The following is a 19918-nucleotide window of genomic DNA, read 5'->3' as shown; positions in this document are numbered from 1 at the left end:
ATATATATATGTGTGTATGTGTGTGAGTGTGTGTGTGTGTGTGTATCACGGCAGAGCATGGCAAGCTACCCATGGCTTTTTCAATATGCTAAAAACAATAACAACAAGTCTCACGATGGAGACGTTACTGGTGCCTGCTCGAGCAAATCGATGAGCAATGGGATGACAGTGACAGAGATATAGTGAAAACCTAGAAGGCCCCTGTATACTTTTTTTTTTTTTTTGGCTTTTTGGCGGAGATGCATAGGGGTTACTCCTGACTCATGCACTCAGGAATTACCCCTGGCGGTGCTCAGGGGACCATATGGGATGCTGGGAATCGAACCCGGGTCAGCCGCATGCAAGGCAAATGCCCTACCCGCTGTGATATTGCTCCAGCCCCTGTATACTCCTTTAGTAGGAAGCTCGCCACTGCAGGGTTGGGATGGGGGAGGGAAATTAGGGAAGGGAACAGTGGAGCATCTGAATTTGCTTTTTGGGTCGCACCTGGCGATGCTCAGGGGTTACTCCTGGCTCCACACTCAGGAATCACTCCTGGCCGTGCTGGGGGACCATATGGGATGCCGGGGATCGAACCCATGTGCAAGGCAAATGTCCTCCCCGCTGGATATGGCTCCAGCTCAGTGGGACAATCTGAGAAGGGAGAAATGCCTGCCACGAAGGCCGGCTGGGGAATAGAGGGGACCTGGGGACATTGGTGGAGGGAAGTGGACCCTGGTGAAGGGACTGGTGTTGGAACCCTGTATGCCTGAAACCTGGTCTTATTTACTTAGGCTTTGAGGCCACACCTGGGGCAGTGTCAGGACTGACACCTGGTTCTGGGCTCAGAAATCACTCCTGGCGGTGCTGTGTTGGGGGCCAGATGGGATGCCCGGATCTAACCCAGGTTGGTTTTGTGCAAAGCAAACATCCTCCCCACTAACTATTAATGAATAACTTTTTAACTCTCTAATCATTTTAATATAGTGTATGATTAAAATTATATTAATATATATTTATATTTAAAAATATATTTATATACACACATATATACACACATTACACATATGTATATATAAAATCCTAGAAAGCCTCACAGGAAAAAAAGTTTGCTTTTGAGGAATATTTGGTGATAAGGAAAAAAAAATAGTTCATAGTAAAATGCTAAACAGAAAAGCCGCAAGCCCAGATCATCTTCTAGGGACTGGATGGACAGTACAGCAGGTCGGGCGTTTGTCTTGTCCGAGACAAGACATCCGAGAGGGTCCCCTGCCTCCAGCATCCCCAGCGCCACCGCCGGGAGCGATCCTTGAGCACAGATCCCTGGGCATTGCCCCCTGTGCCCGCCCATCCTCCTCCAACGTCACCCTCAGGACACACCCATAGGAAGCGCTTCCTTGCCGGAGTCCGGGGGTGGGTGTTAGAAAGCAGTGATTTCAGCATTTTGGTGCTTCTCTCGCTCTCTTTTTTTCTTTTTTCCCCCTTTGGTGGGGGGGAGCGGGGCGGGGGCGAGGGGTAGGAGCCACACCCGGCGGGTCCGGGGATCGAACCAGGGGCTGGCCGGGCGCCCTCCCGCCCCGCAGTGCCCCCTGGCGGCCGCCTGAGGCCCCGCCCCCGGCAGGCGGCGGCCGGGGCGGGGCGGGGCGCGGAACGCGCAGCTCAGGCCGGCCCGGCGCGGCGTGCGGACTCGCCCAGCGCCGACCCCGGAGCGCGCGCGCCCTCGCAGCGCCCAGGCAAGCCACGGGGGGGGGGGGGGGGAGGTCGGGGTCGGGACAGCGGGGCCGGCGGGGGGCGCGGGGGGCGCGGGCGGGGTGGGGGGTAGGGGGCGCGCGCGCGGCGGGCCCGTCCCGGAGCGGGGACCTGGTGTCCTTCTGTCGGCCTTTCCCGGACGGGCGAGTGGCGCCGGCTGGGCCGCGGGCGCCGACGGCCCCTCTCCTGCCCACCCCTTACACCCCCGGGGTGGGGCTGGGGGTCTCGGGGTGGGGGGGCGCCCCCGCGGCGGGCGCCGGGCGTGTCCCCGGTGCCAGGCTCGGCGCGGCGGTGCCGGGGGCGCGCGGGGCCAGGGGGCGGGCAGGGCGGCCCGGGCGGGTGTGGACAGGTGCAGGGCACTGGGGAGCCCCCTCCCGCCTCCACTCGGGGGTGGGGCCCACCCCTCCCCCCCACCCAGCGCCAGGGCTGGGGGTTCCCTGAGGCTCCCGGGCAGGCCTGGGGCCTGGGCCACACCAGATGTCGCGGAAGGTCCCCGGGTGTCCAGTTCTCGGCCGCTCTGAAATATTCATCTGCCCCGCGAGCTTTGGTTTCAGAGCCGCCGGGCGCCTTTGGCCTGGCTGGTCTGTCCTGCGGCCGGTGGGGAGGGAGACCCCCCACCCGCAACTCAGGGCCAGGGGCCTCACTCCCCTGCGACCCCCCCCTCCGCACCTCTGCCCCGTGTGCCAGCTCAGAAGTGTGTCCAGGGCCCGCGTCCAGGGGCCCCCCGAGACTCTACTCGCTGTCTGGGCCATGCTGTGAGCTCAGCGCCTCCCTTGTAAAAGACAGGGCTGAGAGAGAGAGAGAGAGACAGGTAATGATGGGGTCCACCTGCCGTGTGGGCAGGCCGCGGCCAGGCTAATAGCCGCCTCTGCCCAGCCGGCTCCCCTGGGCCTGCACCTGAAACCGGCCAGCTCAGCGCTCCTCACGGCCCCCCTCCTCCCCCTGCCGCCCCTCAGGCAGCGGACGCGTCCGGCACACTGGGAGGGTGGCCTCCGCGGTCAGCACAGCCAGCTAACTCTGAAGTGGGCTTTCTGGAATATTCTGGAGGTGACACTATGCGGTTAAGGATGACCTTGACAGAAATCCTCCGGGCCCCTGGCCGCAGGATGCTAGATCAAAACCTGTGGGGTGTGGATGGCAGAGAGAGAGAGAGTACAGGGGTTAGGGTGTGCCAACCCCAGTTCTGCCCCTGGCACCGCCTGGTTCCTGGAGCACTGCCTCCTGGAGCACTGCCGGGTGCAGCCCTCGGAACCCTGAGCACTGCCAGGTGTGACTCCAGAGCCTCCCGCCCCCCCACCCCGCCCCAGAGCACTGTTGGGGGAATCCCAGGTGAGCCCTGAGCATCTTTGGAGCCTCACGCTGAAGCACCAGCCCAGCTGCCTGAGGTCCACCAGGAGGGACCCCGGCTCTGCTCAGGAAGTGAAACACAGGTGCCCAAGAGGGGCCCGCGGGATAGTACAGGGGCCCAGGGCTTGCCCTGCCTGGAGAGTGGGCGCAGAGCCAGGAGCAATCCTCGAGCACGGCTGGGTGTGGCCCCAAAACACAAAAATAAATAAATAAATAAATAAATAAACCAGAGCCAGAACAGAGCACAGAGCTAGGAGTAGCCAGCCCCCAATTGCCAACAAAACATCTGTGTCTTGTTTTGAAGTAGAAACCAGCCCCCTGCCCAACCCCCCCAGTGACCCTGGCACTGCCCGGCAGGATCCTGGAGGGTGCTGCCACCCCTTCTCGGCGAGGAGGAAGGGACAGGCCTTTCCTCCCGGCACCATGCTTGGTGCTTCTCCCACGAGAGGTGATGTCAGGGCATGCCAGCTTCCGGGTCCTGTGCTAGCCGGAGCCATCCCCTAGCCCTTGGCCAGAAGCCCCAAGGGAGAGGACAGGACTGGGGCTGAGGCGAGGAAGGACCCCCAGGGAGGAGGGGGGGCACGGGGCAGGGATGTCCCAGGACGCTCTGGGGGCCGGGTGAGGGGTTTCGGATACAGGGAGCCGAGGCCATGAGTCATTCCCAGGGTTGGGTCTGGCTGAGGCACGGTGGCCTGGATTAGCTCTAATGCCCGGCCTTGATATTTATGAGGTGTGCCCCGATAAAAATGTTTCAGGTTAAGGAAGTATGACGATGACGGGACACTGGATTCAAGGCTTGGGTGTGTTTGCTCACTGGGGGGACTCCATGCCTTGTGGGTTTCCGGAAGGGGGCATGGACTGTTCTCCACTGAGAGAGGGGGGGAGTGGGGGTGGATTGTTCTCTCGCCCTACCCAGAGAGAGGGCAGCATGGATTGTTCTCTAGCCCTACCCAGAGAGAGGGGAAACACGGATCATTCTCTAGAGCTATTCAGAGTTCAGAGTTTCTCTCTCAATGCTTCCTGAGCCGTGCGCTGTGATCTGGTATTAGTATTTTTGTTTGTTTGTTTCTGGGCCACACCCAGTGGTGCTCAGGGCTTACTCCTGCCTCTGCACTCGGGGATCAGTCCTGGCAGGTCCAGGGGACCTATGGGGTGCTGGGGATTAAGCTGGGTCTGCAGTGCGCAAGGCAAGCGACGTACCTCTGTGCCCTCTCTCTGAAAGCTGTTCTTTTGGGGGCGTCTTGCAGGCAGTGCTTAGGGGGCCAGGGAGCCCGAGCTGCCACATGCAGCCACTCAGCTGAAGGGCTGATGCTCAGATTCACATCGCAGGGCCCAGGGGTGCAGGGGCTCTCCCGGGACACCCCAAAGGTGCTTGGAGGACACCAGGGTCATCCCGGAGTTCCTTGAGCGGGGAGGGGCACGTGCAAGGCGTGCATTCCAGCCCTGGGAGCCATCCCCCTGGCCCCAGATTAGTTTTGAACTTAGATTAAAATAATTTTTTTTTTTAAGTTTTTGGGCCACACCTGGCAACGCTCAGGAGTTAGCCCTGGCTCTTCCCTCAAGAATCACTCTTGGTGGGCTTGGGGGACCACGTGGGATGCCGGGGAGAGAACCTGGGTCATGCAAGGGAAATGCTAGCTGTACTATCTCTCCAGCCCAAACTGATTGATTGACTGATTGCCTTTTGGGTCACACCCGGCGATGCTCAGGGGTTACTCCTGACTCTGCACTCAGGAATTACTCCTGGCCATGCTCGGGGGACCCTATGGGATGCTGGGGATCAAATTCAGGTTGGCTGTGTGTAAGGCAAAAAAAGGCTTTTCCCACTGTTCCATCGCTCCAGGCCTCCGGCTCAAATTTAGGTAGCACTGTCGCACTGTCATCCTCTTGCTCATCGGTTTGCTCGAGCGGGCACCAGTAATGTCTCCATTGTGAGACTTGTTGTTACTGTTTTTGGCATATCGAATACGCCACGGGGAGCTTGCCAGGCTCTGCCGTGCGGGTGGGATACTCTCGGTAGCTTGCTGGGCTTTCCGGGAGAGATGAAGGAATCGAACCCGGGTCGGCTGTGTGCAAGCCCTCTGTGCTATCGCTCCAAAAAAAAAAAAATCTGTTGTTGCTGTTTCGGGCCACTCTGGCCGTGCTCAGGACGAGCTGCAGGCCCGGCTTCCCTGCCCGCAGCCGGCCGTGTGCTTCTCTGTCCTGGGGTGCCAGGCTGCCTGGTTCCAGCTGTCTCCCCCGGTTTCTGGGAACGGTCCCTCCTCCTTCCCGGTCAGCTAGTGACAGACCTTGGCCGCGTGGGGAGAGTGAAGTCACAGGCTGCCCGCCCGTGCCCCCGCCCACGTCCTCTGACCAGTTTCACAACAGTCCCGGGCCTGCGTTGGTTCCCAGGGGAGGCGGGTCACCGGAGACTCCCGGCCGGCGGGGCCCTTCGCTCGGCTTCCGGGGCAGCTGGAGTGGACTCGGGACCGCTTGGTCCTGGGCACCCATTTCACGGATGAGAGAACCGAGTCCATCCAGAGAGGCAAGATGGGGGCAGAGCCCCCTTGTCCTGCCCGCTGACCCCGGGGCGTGGGGTGGTGTGGACCACCCTGCAGGGTGTCGACGGGGGCGGGGGTGGACAGCGCTCGGGGCTCCTCCTGGAACCAAGTGTCCCAGCCGCGGTTCCTGCTGGGTGCAGAGGTCTGGGTTTCGGGTCTGTAGAGCAGGGGGTACCGGTGCCTCGGGGGTGGCTGGGAGGGTCCGAGGGGCCCTGATCGCCGGTGGTAGGGACGGTCCTCACTGCTGTGTCCGCAGGGTTCTGGTGGCTTCCCCTCCCGGCCTCCTGTCCACTGCGGGGAAGGTCAGGGGCCTTCTCCAGCAGGTGTTTACATTTTGGGGGGCCATATGGGATGCCGGGGACCAAGCCTGGGTCCACCGCACGTGAGGAAGGCGCCCTACCCACTGTACTAGCTCTCTGGCCCCTCCACCAGTTATTTATTTATTTAATTATTGCTTTTTGGGTCACACCCGGCGATGCACAGGGGTTACTCCTGGCTCTGCACTCAGGAATTACTCCTGGCGGTGCTCAGGGGACCCTATGGGATGCTGAGAATCGAACCCGGGTCAGTCGTGTGCAGGGCAAACACCCTGCCCGCTGTGCTATTGCTCCAGCCCCACCACCAGTTTTTTAATCTTTTATTTGGGGGCCACACCCGGCAGTGCTCTGGGGAGCCACCTGCTGTGCTATCTCTCTGGCCCCGGGTCCAAGGCGTCTTCCCTGAGCTCTGCTGGAGAGGCAGGAGGAAGGGGAGGGGCTCCGGGGCCCGAGGGTCCCTCCCTGGGAAACTCTCAGCGGGCTGGGCCCCTGGAGGAGGGCGCAGGGGTGCGGTGAGGTGCCCTGGGGGACCCTGAGGGTCTGAGGGAGGGAGGGGAGTGGGGAGAAGGGGCCCTTCTGGGGGCTGCCAGCTTCTCTTCCTGAGCAGGCCGCAGGGGGCCACTAGCCCTGACTTGCCGGCCAGGGGCCCGGGCCTGAGCTGACCGACCCGACCCAAGGGCTGGCCTGGCCACTGGAACTCTCGCCCTGCTCCCGGGTTTCCTTTTTTTTTGTTTGTTTTCCTTTTGGGTCACACCCCCGAGATGCTCAGGGGTTACTCCTGGCAGTGCTCAGGGGACCCTATGGGATGCTGGGAATCGAACCTGGGTTGGCCGCGTGCAAGGCAAACGCCCTACCCGCTGTGCTATCACTCCAGCCCCGCTCACGGGTTTCTTATCTGTGGGTGGCCAGAGGATGTGTCCGGCGTTGAGGGCCCATGGCAAAGTGCTCTGAGCCTTGAGGCGGGCGGGGACTGGAGAAGGGGCTCTGGGGGAGGGGAGGGTATGTGGAGGTGCCCCTGGGTGCTCTTCAGTGACCGGGTCCTTGCCCAGGCGCTGGCAGATCTCTGCTGTCTAAGCAGGGGGAGTGCGGGGGGGGGGGGGGGGGGGGGGAGGGAGGGGGGGTGTCGGGAGGGCGGCTGAAGTGTTTTTGTGGGTTCGCGGAAGCAGGGTGGGGGCGGGGGGAGGGGCCGGGCCGCGTGCGTCTGGCCGGCGGGGTGGGGTTTCCTGCGATGCGCCCTCTGAGCGATTCTTTCCATTCTGGCACTGGAGTGTCTGGGCATGGGTTCCTGGCGGGGAGGAGGGGGAGGAGGGGCGCCGCCCAGTCAGCTGCTCCTCCTGCCCCGCCCCTGCTGAAGGGCGGATTCCAGAGCCTTAACCCTCGCATGCCCCCCATGTGGGGCTTCCCTCACTCTGCCCCCAGAAACCCCACGCAAAACCCCCACCCCGCCGTGATGGGGGGCGGGGGGTCCTTATTGGAGGGGGGGCAGTGAACTTCAGTCCCTGGCAGGGCCAGGATGGGGCCACTCTGGGGTGCTCAGGATCCCTCCTGGTGGGCGGGGCTTGGGGAAACTTGCCTGGTGGATTTGTACCTGACAAGCCCCTTGCCCTGCCCCTGTCAGATGCCCTGCCCAGCTGACCATCTCGCAGCCCCTGGAGGTGTTTTTATTTGTCTTGAGGCCACACCTGGCTGTGTTTGGGGGGAGAGGGGGTCTTATTCCTGGCTCTGAGCTGGGGATTATCCCTGGCGGGGCTTGGGAAACAGTAAGGGCTGCTTGGGTGGGGTACGGTGCTTTTTAAATGGATTTTCCCTTGGCCACACCCAGGAGTGGTCGGTTGAGTGGCTCATCTCTGTGCTAATCTCTGCGTGGTGCATCTGGGGGCATCATTCCAGGAGAGTGTAGGGGAGCCACCAGGCCACACTGGGGGGACCTGGCCTGGGGTTCCCCCCCTGCAAAGCCTGTGCTCCAGCGCCCTGAGGCACCGCGGCTGTTCAGATTTGGACTGTGGGGGCGGGGAGGGGCGGGGGATAATGCAGCAGGTAAGGCCTTGCACGGCCATGGTCCCCCCCCACAACAGAGCACCACCAGGACTAATTCCTGAGTGTCAGCCGGGCTGAGTAACCCCTGAGCATCTCTGGGTGTGGCCCCCAACCCAAACCACACGAAACAAGAAAGCCTGGGCTGCCTGCAGGGCGCGCCTGGCTTCCCGCCTTTCCCCAGATGAATGCCTCCTGTGTCTCCCGACCTCCTGGCTTCCGGTGGGGGACCAGGAGGCCTTGGGCCCTGGCGATGGCCAGCCCCGAGAGCTCCCTGGAGCCCGGTGCCCCAGTTCCTGGTTCACTCGCCCTGGCTCCCTCCCTTCTCTCCCGCCTGAGCTGGGGCCAGCTCCCCCAGGCCTGGCCGGGGCCCTCCTGGGGACTGGGCAGAGGCCAGAGAGCAGCTCTGAGCGGCCAGGGCGGGCAGCCTGCTCCCGGGGGCTCCTGTCCTCCCGGCACTACCCAGACGGGGGCTGTGCCCAGCCTTGGCCCCCCCTCAGCCCCTGCACTGGTGGCTGGGGCCGGGTCCCTGGCCCCCCCAGCTCCAGGGCAGCCGCCCCTCCTCCCTGCATGGGCGCCTCCGTGCCCCCGGAGAGCCCCCAACTGATTTTAATTTAATTTATTTATTTGCTTTTTGGGTCACACCTGGCGATGCTCACGGGGTTACTCCTGGCTCTGCACTCAGGAATCACCCCTGGCGGAGCTTGGGGGACCATATGGGGTGCTGGGGATCGAACCCGGGGTTGGCTGCAAATGCCCTCCCCATTGTACTATCGCTCCAGGCCCCCTCAACTGATTTTCTATTTATTTATGTATTTATTTTTTGCTTTTTGGGTCACACCCGACGATGCACAGGGGTTCCTCCTGGCTCTACACTCAGGAATTACTCCTGGTGGTGCTCAGGGGACCATATGGGATGCTGGGAATTGAACTTAGGTTGGCCACATGCAAGGCAAATGCCCTACCCGCTGTACTATTGGTCCAGCTCCCAACTGATTTAAAAAAAAATTTTTTTTGGGGTGGGTGGGGGGCCATACCCAGCAGTGCTCAGGGCTATCTCCTGGCGGGGCTCAGGGGACCGTAGCAGGTGTCGGTCCATGCAAGGCAAGTGCCCTCCCCTCTGTGCTCTCTCCGGCCCAGCCCCCTGGCCTGACAGCTGTGCCTACTGCCCTCACCCCCCGGGCGTGACCCTAGGCTGGGCAAAGGGGTGCCGGATGCCCCCCAGCCCTTGCTCACGGGGTCCTTCCCTTGCTAGAGGACTTAGAAGGGGAATCAGGAGTGATGAGAAGCTGAAGGGGGGGTCCCGGTGGGGGGGTCGGCGGGGGCTGGCGGGGGCAGGTTCTCAGGCAGGCCTGACCCCGCCGCACTCTGGATAATGTAGAACTTCTATATCTCTGTCTCTGCTTCTTAACATTTTTTTTGGGGGGGTGGGCAGAGAATTGGTCTCCAAGCCATGCTCAGGGGCCCGGGGGGCACTCCTGGAGACACCTGCCCACCGGGCTGAGGGCTCAGTGCTCTCCCGCCAGCCCCTGGGTTCCTCCGTGTGCTGCGGGGATGGCATAACTATGGCACCTGCGGGGCCCAGCACCCTGTGGCGCGGTTTCGGTGCTGACCACGCTGCCCAGGGCTGAGACTGGCCGAGCCCCCGGAACTGGACTGTGACCCCGGCGTCCTGCTGGCTCCTGAGGAACCCAGCTGGAGGGGCAGAGGGCACCTGTGAGTCAGCACCCAGCCCACGGCCCCGGGGGCCTGGGGGGACCTGATGGCCCGAGGGAGGAGGGTGGGCCTGGCCACGCTGCCTGCTGCGCTCCCCGGTGAGTGCCCAGGGTCAGCCGCCCCAGCCGGACGTGAGCTCAGAGCTCAGCTGACCAGCTGACCGCTCCACCCCGGAGTCGCCTAGGAGGGGTCGGGACCCGCCTTCGGGACACTCCTGCTCGGTGGCCTGGTGCAGGCCCCCCAGGTCAGAGGGGCCAGGGGGCAGCTGAGACGGCAGCAACCATGAGCATCCCCCGAGTTTCTCTTTGGGGTGCTCAAAACTGGGGCTCCTGCAAGGCAGAATGTGCCAGCCCTGTGGGCCAGCCCCTGCCGGGAACCCTTAAAGGGGCCACACGCCCTTTCCTGAGAGCCAGAGTCACTGGGGGGGGGGGGGGGCGAGAGGACTGTTGGGAGGGGCTTTGGGTCCCAGAGAGAAACACCAGCTTCTCTGATTTCTTTTTCTCACCTGTGTGTGTGTCTGTGCATGTGTGGGTCTGTGTGTGTGTGTTGAGGGGGCACATCTGGTGGTGCTCAGGGTTACTCAGGCTTATAGCCCCTCTGCAGGGCTGGGGTGGGCCAGGGCCAGCCACAGGCAGACAGGCTCCTAACCCTAACCACTGTATTTTCTCTCTCAGAGTCTCTGAAGGGTACGCACACATTTGACCTTGTTTCGTTCTGGGGGGCTATAATCAGTTGTGTTGGGTGCTTACTCCATCACTCCTGGCGGGCCTCAGGGGACCATCTGGGGTCTCAGGGAAGTAATTTGGGTCAGTCGAGTTGCAAGGCAAGAGCCCTGTCTTCTGTACTATCTCTCTGGCCCCAAATTAATTTTTTTTTTTTTGCTTTTTGGGTCACACCCGACGATGCACAGGGGTTACTCCTGGTTCTACACTCAGGAATTACTCCTGGCAGTGCTCAGGGGACCATATGGGATGCTGGGATTCGAACCCGGGTCAGCTGCATGCAAGGCAAATGCCCTACCCGCTGTGCTACCGCTCCAGCCCCAAATTAAGATAATTTTGGGGGGGCCACACCCAGCGATGCTTGGGGGTTACTGCTCTAGCTCTGCACTCAGGGCTCACTCCTGATGTGACTCAGGGGACCGTATGGGATACAGGAGATCAAAGCTGGGTTGGGGCTGGAGCGATAGCACAGTGGGGAGGGCATTTGCCTTGCACACGGCCAATCCAGGTTCAGATTCCCAGCATCCCATAGGGTCCCCCGAGCACCGCCAGGAGTAATTCCTGAGTGTAGAGCCAGGAGTAACCCCTGTGCATCACCGGGTGTGACCCAAAAAGAAAAAGAAAAAAAAAAAAGCTGGGTTGGCTGCGTGCAAGGCTAGTGCCCTACCCACTGTACTGTCACTCCAGACCCAATTTTTCATGACATCAGCCCAAAATATTTTCTCTCTCTCTCTCTCTCTATATATATGTATATGATACATATATACACACATATATATATATATATATATTTTTTTTTTTTTTTTTGCGGCAGGGTGGGTGGGGTTAGTGTGGGGCTGTGAGCCTGCGGCCTCACACGCCTGAGGCAAATGCCCTACCGCTGAGCCGCCCCAAATCCCAAACACTTCCCTCACTGGTTTCCACCTGCTTCCCGTCGCCCATGGATCTGCTGGGCCTCACCTCGTGGGGGTTCTCCCAGGGACCACCACCACGTCTTTGCTCGGCTCCTGGCCCACGGGCAAGGGGGGAGGGGGAAGGGCTTCCTCGGGACGACCTGCCTGGAGCCTGTGGGTCACCCGAGCCCGCCCGCGTCCCCTCTGACCCAGCCAGCAGGACGGCGGCCAGCGCCAATTTGATCCCTCTGCTGCCCGCGTCTCTCCCGGCAGAGGCGCAGAGGGGTGTCCACTGACCTGGAGCGGGGGTGCCCGGACTCCCAGGGATTTTCAATTTCATCTTCTTTTGGTTTGGGGGGAGGCCACACCTGAGGCACCGCCAGTGCCGTGCCTGCCCCTCAGGCCTCGCCTGGCCAGGGCCCCTTGGGGGTGGGGGGTACAGCGGGCCCAGAGGACGCTGGCTTGGCGGAAAGGGCTAAATGGACGTGGCCTGGCAGGGTGGACGCCAGCCCAGCCGGCGCCCCAGGCCTCCTGCCCACTGTGCCCTTCGCCCGCTGCCACGTCTGCCTCGGACCCTGGGGGCCCTATCGCCCGAGCCCCCCTCCGGCTCTTCCTCCCGCCCCTCAGCCCTCCTTCCTGCCTCGGACTCCACCAGGGGCTACCCTGCCGCTGTGGGGTGATGGCCAGCAGGGCAGGCACCCTGGGCTGCCCCTGTCCCCGCAGGCCCGGCAACAGCTCGGCCGCTGGCTGCCACCCGCCTCTCTGGCCGGGCTCTGTAGAAGGAACTGGAAAGTCCTGTCTCCAGCCGGCCCGTGTAGGGGGCGTCACCCACTGGCCCGGCCTCGAGGCGCGCCCTGCCCTGCCCCTGCGGTGCTGCCTGCCTGGGCCCGGGCTGCTGTCAGGGCAGGGCTGGCCCCGTGACTCACGGAGGTGGCTGTGAGGTCACCGGGCCTCCCTCGGCACGCTGGAGGCGCTTAGTTTCGTAGGGGGTGGGGGGTGAGCCCGCAGGGGCGCTCTGGCCTGTGCCGGGGTGCCAGGGCCCAGGCGGGCGGGGGGAGCAGGGTTGTGGGCCGGGGCGCCGCCGGCCTGTGGCAGGAAGCCGCAGGGCCTGAGGTCCTGGGCACGGGGGACCGTCAGACGGTCACTCAGGCCACTCACAGCCCCTCTTCTCGCCTCCGGTTCCAGGTCCCAGCAGCTGGGGACGCCCCTCGACCCCTGAACGACCATGTCCAAGCCCAGCGCCCCACCTCCGTATGAGGACCGGAACCCCCTGTACCCCGGCGCCCCACCCCCGGGGGGCTATGGGCCGTCTGCACCCCCAGCCGGCTACCCGGCCTACCCCGCCTACCCACAGCCGGGCTATGGCCACCCCGCGGGCTACCCGCAGCCGATGCCCCCCATCCACCCGATGCCCATGAACTTCGGTGAGTCCGAGTGGGGAGGGAGGGGCGGGGCGGGGCAGGGCGGGGTGGGGGGGAAGCCAAGGTCACCCCCTCCCACAGGCCTTGTCTCTCTGAATCTCACCTTCCAGTTCCTCATCTTTATTACCTTCCTGTTTTGTTTTTTATTTTGGGGGGGTCTGAACCACACCCGGTGGGGGGGCTGCTCAGGGACTTCCTGGCTCTGTGGGTTTTGTGTTTGGGCCACACCTGGCGGTGCTCAGGGCTGACTCCTGGCTCTGCGCTCAAGAGTCACGGCTGGCGGTGTCCGGGGGCTGCCCACCCAACTGTCCTGTCTCCCTGACCTCCTCTGCCTGGCTCAGTTCCTGCAGTGGCCCCGTGGTGCTGGGCTTTGAGCCGGGGGTGGCCGTGGGCACGGCCAGTGCCTTAGTAACCCTGTTCCTGTCTCTCTGGCCCCCTCCTTCCTACCGCCCACCCCCGAATCGTGTGCCAGCCCTCCTGTACCCGGCAAGGCCACGCCCCCTCCCCTGTCCCCCGCCAAGCCCCCCACCGTCATCGGGCAGATGAGAAGGTGGCCGAGTGAAGGTGCCAGCTCACCCCACCCCGCCCCTGCGCGTGGCCCTGGGCAGCGAGCACTGAGAAGCGTGTGTCGGGCAGCTCCTCTAAGGGGTCGCTGCCTTTCCGCAAGTGCCCCCCGGTCCTCGGCGTGACTGGCGAGGGGCTGTGCGGGACAGGAAGCCTTGCCTGAGCAAGGTGCTAGCTGGCCCTGTATGCGGCCGACCTGCCTGCATTGGCCCCCCGGCACCCCGTAGGGTCCCCCTCGCCCCGTCAGGAGTCGGCCCTGAGCACCGCTGGGTGTATCCCCATAGGGTCCCCTGAGCCCTCCCAGGAGTGGGCACCTCGGGTGTGGCCCAAAACTAAAGCAAACAAAGAGGGGGCTGTGTATAGCATAGCACAGTGGGTAGGGCATTAGCTGACCCGGGTTCGATTCCCAGCATCCCATACGGTCCCCCTGAGCACTGCCAGGAGCAGTTCCTGGTTGCATGAGCAGCCAGGAGTAACCCCTGAGCATCGCCAGGTGTGGCCCCCCCCCAAAAAAAATCAAAGACAAAGAATGAGATGAGATGAGATTGGTGGAGGGGGGTGGCGGGGGGGCACATGTGGGTTTGGGCAGCTTAGGGGAGCCCTGCGTCCTGCTGTGTAGACACTGGTCGCCCCCACCCCCAGCCCAAGCCCTGAGACGGATGGGGGGTGCTGCTTGGGACCCCAGGGGGCCAGCACTGGCCACTCACACCTGGGCCAGGGCTTGGCCCCGCTTCCTGCTGAGGCAGCGTGGGGCCCTGGGTGGTGGGGGGGCGCCAGCCGCAGCCCTGAGCAGGGCCCCGTGCTGTCCCCAGGCCCCGGCTATGACGGGGAGCGAGCGGTGAGTGACAGCTTCGGGCCCGGCGAGTGGGACGACCGGAAGGTCAGACACACCTTCATCCGAAAGGTGAGCCCCGGGCCTCGGGGTGTGTGTGTGTGTGTGGGGGGGGGTGTGGGGCTGGTGAGGGGGAGCGGCGGGGGGTAGCGGGTGTGACTGAGTCCCGGGCACTGTGTTCCAGGTCTACACCATCATCTCCGTCCAGCTGCTGGTGACTGTGGGCATCATCGCCATCTTCACCTTTGTGTGAGTCCCCGGCCGGGGGCGGGGGGGGCTTGTCCCCCGAGGGACTGGAAGACGGGACAGCTGGGGCCCAGGCAGTGGTGTGACCCCTCTCCTGTCCCCTGCCTCTCCCCAGGAAGCCGGTCAGCGAGTTCGTGAGACGCAACGTGGCCGTGTACTACGCTTCCTAGTGAGTGTGCGTGGCCGGGCGCCGGGCGGGGGCCAGAGCTGCCGGGACCCTGTGGGAAGGCCCGGGGCGGGGGCGGGGGTGGGGGGCAGTGTGTCTGTAGGCACTGCCCCTCCCGCTCCCGACAGCCCCTTCTCCCCCTCCCTCTCCCCCCAGTGCCGTCTTCATGGCCACCTACCTGACCCTCGCCTGCTGCCAGGGGCCCAGGTGAGTCTCCCCGACAGTGGCAGGGGCGGGCGGGGGGCGTGGCACCCAAGGGCCACACAGGATTCCCAAGGGCAGCCGCCCGGAGGGGACGGGGATGAGGGGAGGCCCCCAGGCGAGTACCCTGCACTCGGGGTGGTTGGTTTTTCATTTTGCTTTTGGGCCACCCCCGGCAGTGCTCAGGGGTTACTCCTGGCTCTGCACTCGGGGGGCCCTCTGGGATGCGGGGGTCGAGCCCAGGCTGGCTGTGTGCAAGGCAGGCGCCCTCCCTGCTGGCGTGATGCTCTGGCAAAGGACAGATGCAGCCCCCACAGCACTGAGCAAAGGGCCCGGCTGAGGCTCAGAGAGGGCAAGTGGCCTCCTGGGGTCACACGGGAGCCTAGGGCGGGGCTGCCCACAGGTCCCAGTCTGTGCGCCTGCACTGCATTCTGGGGGGGACCGTAGAGGCCGCCGCCCTCTCCCCTGATCCCGGCTCGGGCCCAGGGCTGCAGCTGTCTGCCCCGGGCCTGCCCGCCCTGAGTGCCGTCTCTCCCCTCAGACGCCGTTTCCCCTGGAACATCATCCTGCTGGCCATCTTTGTGAGTCCCGGGGAGCCGGGGCGGGGGTGGGGTGGGGGGCGGGGGTCCTGGGGAAGGACCACGGCGGCAGGGTGCGGCCCCGCCCTGTCCCCCAGCTCACTCAAGTCTGTCCCCCTGCAGACGCTTGCCATGGGCTTCATGACGGGCACCATCTCCAGGTACGGGCCCGCGGGCGGCGGGGGTGGAGGCCGGGGCCGGGTTGGGGGCTGGGGGGGTCTCGGGGCGCTGATGTCTCTGCCCGCCCCACAGCATGCACAACACCAAGGCCGTCATCATCGCCATGATCATCACCGCCGTTGTGTCCATTTCCGTTACCATCTTCTGCTTCCAGACGAAGGTGAGGGCGCCCCTCGCTGGACCCCCACGGACACACCACACACAAGCACACAGACAGGCGCAAGCACACACACACACAAGCAGCAAGACAGACACACCACACACAAGCAGACACACCTACACAGACAGGCGCACATGCACGCACACACACATAAGCAGCAACACACAGACACACTACACACAGACACACCTACACAGACAGGCGCACACGCGCGCACACGCGCGCGCACACACACACAAGCAGCAAGACACAGACACACTACACACAGACACACCTACACAGACAGGCGCATGCACACACACAAGCACACACAAGCAGCAAGACACAGACACACGACACACAAGCACATACAGACCTACATAGCCAGGCGCGCGCACACACACACACACACAAGCACACATAAGCGCACACACAGACACACCTACACAGACAGGCGTATGCGCACACACACACAAGCAGCAAGTCACAGACACACCACACAAAAGTGCAAACACAGACACACCTACACAGGCACACATATAGGCGCACGTGCACACACACACAGAGTGAGATACAGAAATACTACATACAAGCACACAAAGACACAGTTAACATAGACAGGCACATACACAGATAAGCACACAGAGATAGCACACACAAGCACACACAGACACATACACAGACAGGCAAACGCGCGCGCGCACACACAGAGAGGCACGCGTGCACACAGAGAAGCACAGAGACAGACACCACACACGACAAGCAGAGAGACATACACTGATCACTGTATGACTGAAATTCAAACATGAAAGCTTGTAACTTTAACATTGATCCAGTTAACAAAAAAATTAAAGAAAGAGAGACACAGAGACACAGCACACACCACAGACACACCTACAGACAGGCATGCGCGCGCGCGCACACACACACACACACACACACACACACACATATACACGCACACATACCCCAACAAGCATATAGATACACACCACACACACATCCCAGAGACACCCCCCTGACACACAGACACACTGACAAGCACATAGACACCACACACAAAGACACAGACAGGCGCGCAGTCATAAACACCACATACGTACGGAGACCGAGACAAAGACACACACACACACAGAGTCTGTCTGTCCCTCCCTCTCCTGGGAGGGCTTTCCCTCGGGGCTGACTCCCAGGGCTGCACCACTGACCTGCCCTTCCCCATCGCAGGTGGACTTCACCTCATGCACGGGTCTCTTCTGTGTCCTGGGCATCGTGATGATGGTGACGGGCATTGTCACCGCCATCGTCCTGGCCTTCAAATATGTGAGTGTCCCCTGGGGCTGTGAAAACGGGCTGGGGTCCCTGCCACTCCAGCCCGTACCCAGGGGTGCTGGGCCTGTCTCTCCGCGGCATTCCCTGGGGAGGGGGGCTGGCATCCCAACAGCTAGGGCCCCAGGCCACAGTGAGAGGACCAGCAAGACGGATGGGCTGGTGTGGCAGGCACTCTGGGGGTCTCTGAGTCCCACCGCCCGCTGCTAGGTGGGCTTTGGGCTACGCTGGGAGTCAGTGTCTCGCTTCCCCTTCGCGCTGGTGGTGGTGGTGGTGGGGGGGGGGAGTTTGGTCTGCGCCCAGCGGTGCTCAAGAGTTGCTCTCCGGGCTACCTGGGAGACCATGAAGTGTGTGTGTGTGTGTGTGTGTGTGTGTGTGTGTGTGTGTGTGTGTGTGTGTGTGTTTGGTCTGCACCCAGCAGTGCTCAGGAGTCGCTCTCTGGGCTACCTGGGAGACCATGAAGTGTGTGTGTGTGGGGGGGGGGGTTTCAAACCAGGCTGGCCACACACAAGACCTGCAGCTCTGTCCTGTCTCTCGGGCCCCCAGAGCACCCCTTTCATTCCCATTGCTGGGAGGCCCCTGGGCTGCGGGCAGCCTGCAGCAGGAGGGAGGACTGGAAAACCCCTGGGCCAGGGCTGGCCCAGCCTTAGTTAGGGCAGGGCCCGGGGGACGCCTTAGTTCGCATCCCTGGGCCGGGCCGGGCCGGGCCGGGCCGGGGCGGGGCAGGGCAGGGCTGGGCCTGTTCCCAGAAGCTGTGGCGGGTCCATCCCTGAGACACCGCGTCTGTCCCGCCCAGGTGTACTGGCTGCACATGCTCTACGCAGCTCTGGGCGCCATCTGCTTCACGCTGGTGAGTGGGGTCTCCGGGTGCGGGGGGCAGGACGGGGGGTGGGCTCCAGCTCCAGGGACCCCCACGCCCCCCTCACACCCACCCCCGCCCTGTGCCCCCAGTTCCTGGCGTACGACACGCAGCTGGTGCTGGGCAACCGGAAGCACACCATCAGCCCCGAGGACTACATCACGGGCGCCCTGCAGATCTACACCGACATCATCTACATCTTCACCTTCGTGCTGCAGCTCGTGGGGGACCGCAACTAGCCCCCGCCCGCGACCTGGGCTGCCGCATCCCCTGCTCGGGCTCTTCTTGGCAGGGGTGGGGTGGGGAGGGGGCCCTGCCCACCCTGCTCCTCTCTGCCCTGCCCCACAGTGACTGTGCCCCCCCCATTTGCTCTCCGGCCCACGGTGGGGTGGCCTCTGGGGCGCGCGGGCACGGCCTTGCCGCAGGAGGGGCTGAGGTGACGGGCTCCTGTTCTGGAGATGAAAGGGAGGAGAAGTGACTTGGGGGGGTGGGTGCCACAACCCCCCGCCCGGGCCGGAGCACTTGGACGGACCCTGGCCGTAGCCCGGTCTCCCCTGCTTTAGTCCCTTCTCTCTCTCTCTATCTGGGCGGGGGGGCAAGAGCACAGCGGCACTTTCCCCGGGGGTCCCCGTGGTCCCGAGCTGCCCAGGGGCTCCCTGGGCGCCCCTGGGGTCTCTGGTGCAAGAAACCGTTGACTTCCTGTGCTCAGGGGCCACAGGCCGGCTCCCAGGTGGGGACAAGAAGTGATGCAGGGCAAGGAACGGGGGAGGGGGCAGGGAAGAGGCCTGGTGGGGGGATGCCCCATCCCTCGGGGCTACAGGAGTTTCTGCTGGTCCAGGAAGGGTCCTTTCAATTTCAGGAGCACCCCCCCCTAAGTTACTCTCCCCTCAGCCAGCCAGCCGCTGCTTTCTCCGTGACACCAAGTGCCTCCAGGACGAGGCGGGCAGGGAGGGGGGGAGCAGAGCGGCCTGCCGTGATTAGGGCTTCTCTATTCAGTGCTTGGTTCTAAGGTCATCATGTAACAGGATCTATCTAGAAGTATAATAAAGTTTTGTGTTAGAATTAAACCTTGGACGGCTCTGGTTTGGGGGACCCTGCCTGGGGGAAGCGCTGGGGATCAAACCCATCCCCAGCTCCTTGCCTCTGATTTTTTTTTTTTTTGGCTTTTTGGGTCACACTTGGCGATGCACTGGGGTTACTCCTGGCTCTGCACGCAGGAATCACTCAGGGGGACCCACTCCTAGCGGTGACCATATGGGATGCTGGGAATCGAACCCGGGTCTGCCACATGCAAGGCAAACGCCCGACCCGCTGTGCTATCGCTCCAGCCCCACCTCCGATTTCCTTTATTGGGAGATGCGGCTCTGGGAAGACGGGCCCTGCTGTGCCTGGAACATCTGCTTCCGACCTCTGCATTTGGGGCAACACCCAGCAGTGCTTGGGGGGGGGGGGTGGTTTCCTGCACTTGGGGGGGGGCGGGTGATGCCAGCCTCTATGCTTCGGCATTTAGCTCCCACTTTTTCCTTGGGTTTGGGGTCTCGGCTTACCCCTCGCTCTGTGCTCAGGGGTCACATCTAATGGGGCTTGGGGAGACCCTATACGGACTGGACCTGGGCCAGCCACAAGCAAGGCCGGAACGCCCTGTTCCGCCTGTCGGGCCACACTGCTCGGCCTCCCTCAAGCCAGCCCCCAGAGCGGCCACATGGAGGTGGGAGGCGAGTTCCCCTTGGGGGCTGGCGGTCCGGGGCGGTGGATCCGCCTGTGCCCCTCCGCCAGAGCCCCCGAGTGAGGCTGTGGGTGCTCTCCCCGCATCACGGCGGGTCCACACACAGTTCCGCTTGGGGTGGGGGAGGGCCGGGCGCGTGGCTCAGCGCAGGGCAAAGCCAGGCACTTTGCACCGGCCAATCATCGCCGGCTCTACTGCAAACAGGAAGGAACCTATCGAGGCTGAGTCACGGGGTCCCCCGCCACGGGAGCGTCTGTGCACCTCCACGCCCCGAGAGGCCCTCTCTGCATCACCTCATTCTCGGTCCAAGCCTGCGGGGGACCCCACCCTCCCGGGCCTGCAGCTGCGGGCGTGGCCCCGGGGCCTCGAGTCTCTCTGTGGTC

The 19918-nt window shown here is 63.3% G+C and overlaps 2 protein-coding genes across 3 annotated transcripts in view; one reads left to right on the top strand and one right to left on the bottom strand.

The window, feature by feature from the left end:
* Window positions 1–19918, bottom strand: part of PNKD (PNKD metallo-beta-lactamase domain containing) — a 92109-nt gene that overhangs the window by 69301 nt on the left and 2890 nt on the right. The window lies entirely within an intron of this gene.
* TMBIM1 (transmembrane BAX inhibitor motif containing 1) lies at window positions 1595–18902 on the top strand. 2 transcript variants are annotated; one of them, XM_055123204.1, is made up of 12 exons: window positions 1595–1712; window positions 12483–12721; window positions 14095–14186; window positions 14299–14363; window positions 14476–14529; window positions 14683–14733; window positions 15269–15308; window positions 15429–15466; window positions 15558–15645; window positions 16849–16944; window positions 17747–17800; window positions 17902–18901. In XM_055123204.1, exons 2-12 carry the CDS (start codon window positions 12523–12525, stop codon window positions 18046–18048), a joined length of 924 nt encoding a protein of 307 aa, XP_054979179.1. In that variant the 5' UTR covers window positions 1595–1712; window positions 12483–12522; the 3' UTR covers window positions 18049–18901. The 2 variants fall into 2 exon arrangements, with proteins under 2 accessions (XP_054979179.1, XP_054979180.1); XM_055123205.1 differs by lacking the exon at window positions 1595–1712 and adding an exon at window positions 5447–5599 and having other exon boundaries at window positions 17902–18902.

This window comes from Sorex araneus, chromosome X, assembly GCF_027595985.1.
Source record: "Sorex araneus isolate mSorAra2 chromosome X, mSorAra2.pri, whole genome shotgun sequence".
In the NCBI taxonomy this organism is placed as follows: Eukaryota; Metazoa; Chordata; class Mammalia; order Eulipotyphla; family Soricidae; genus Sorex; species Sorex araneus.
This window is presented reverse-complemented; position numbering and strand designations above follow the sequence as displayed.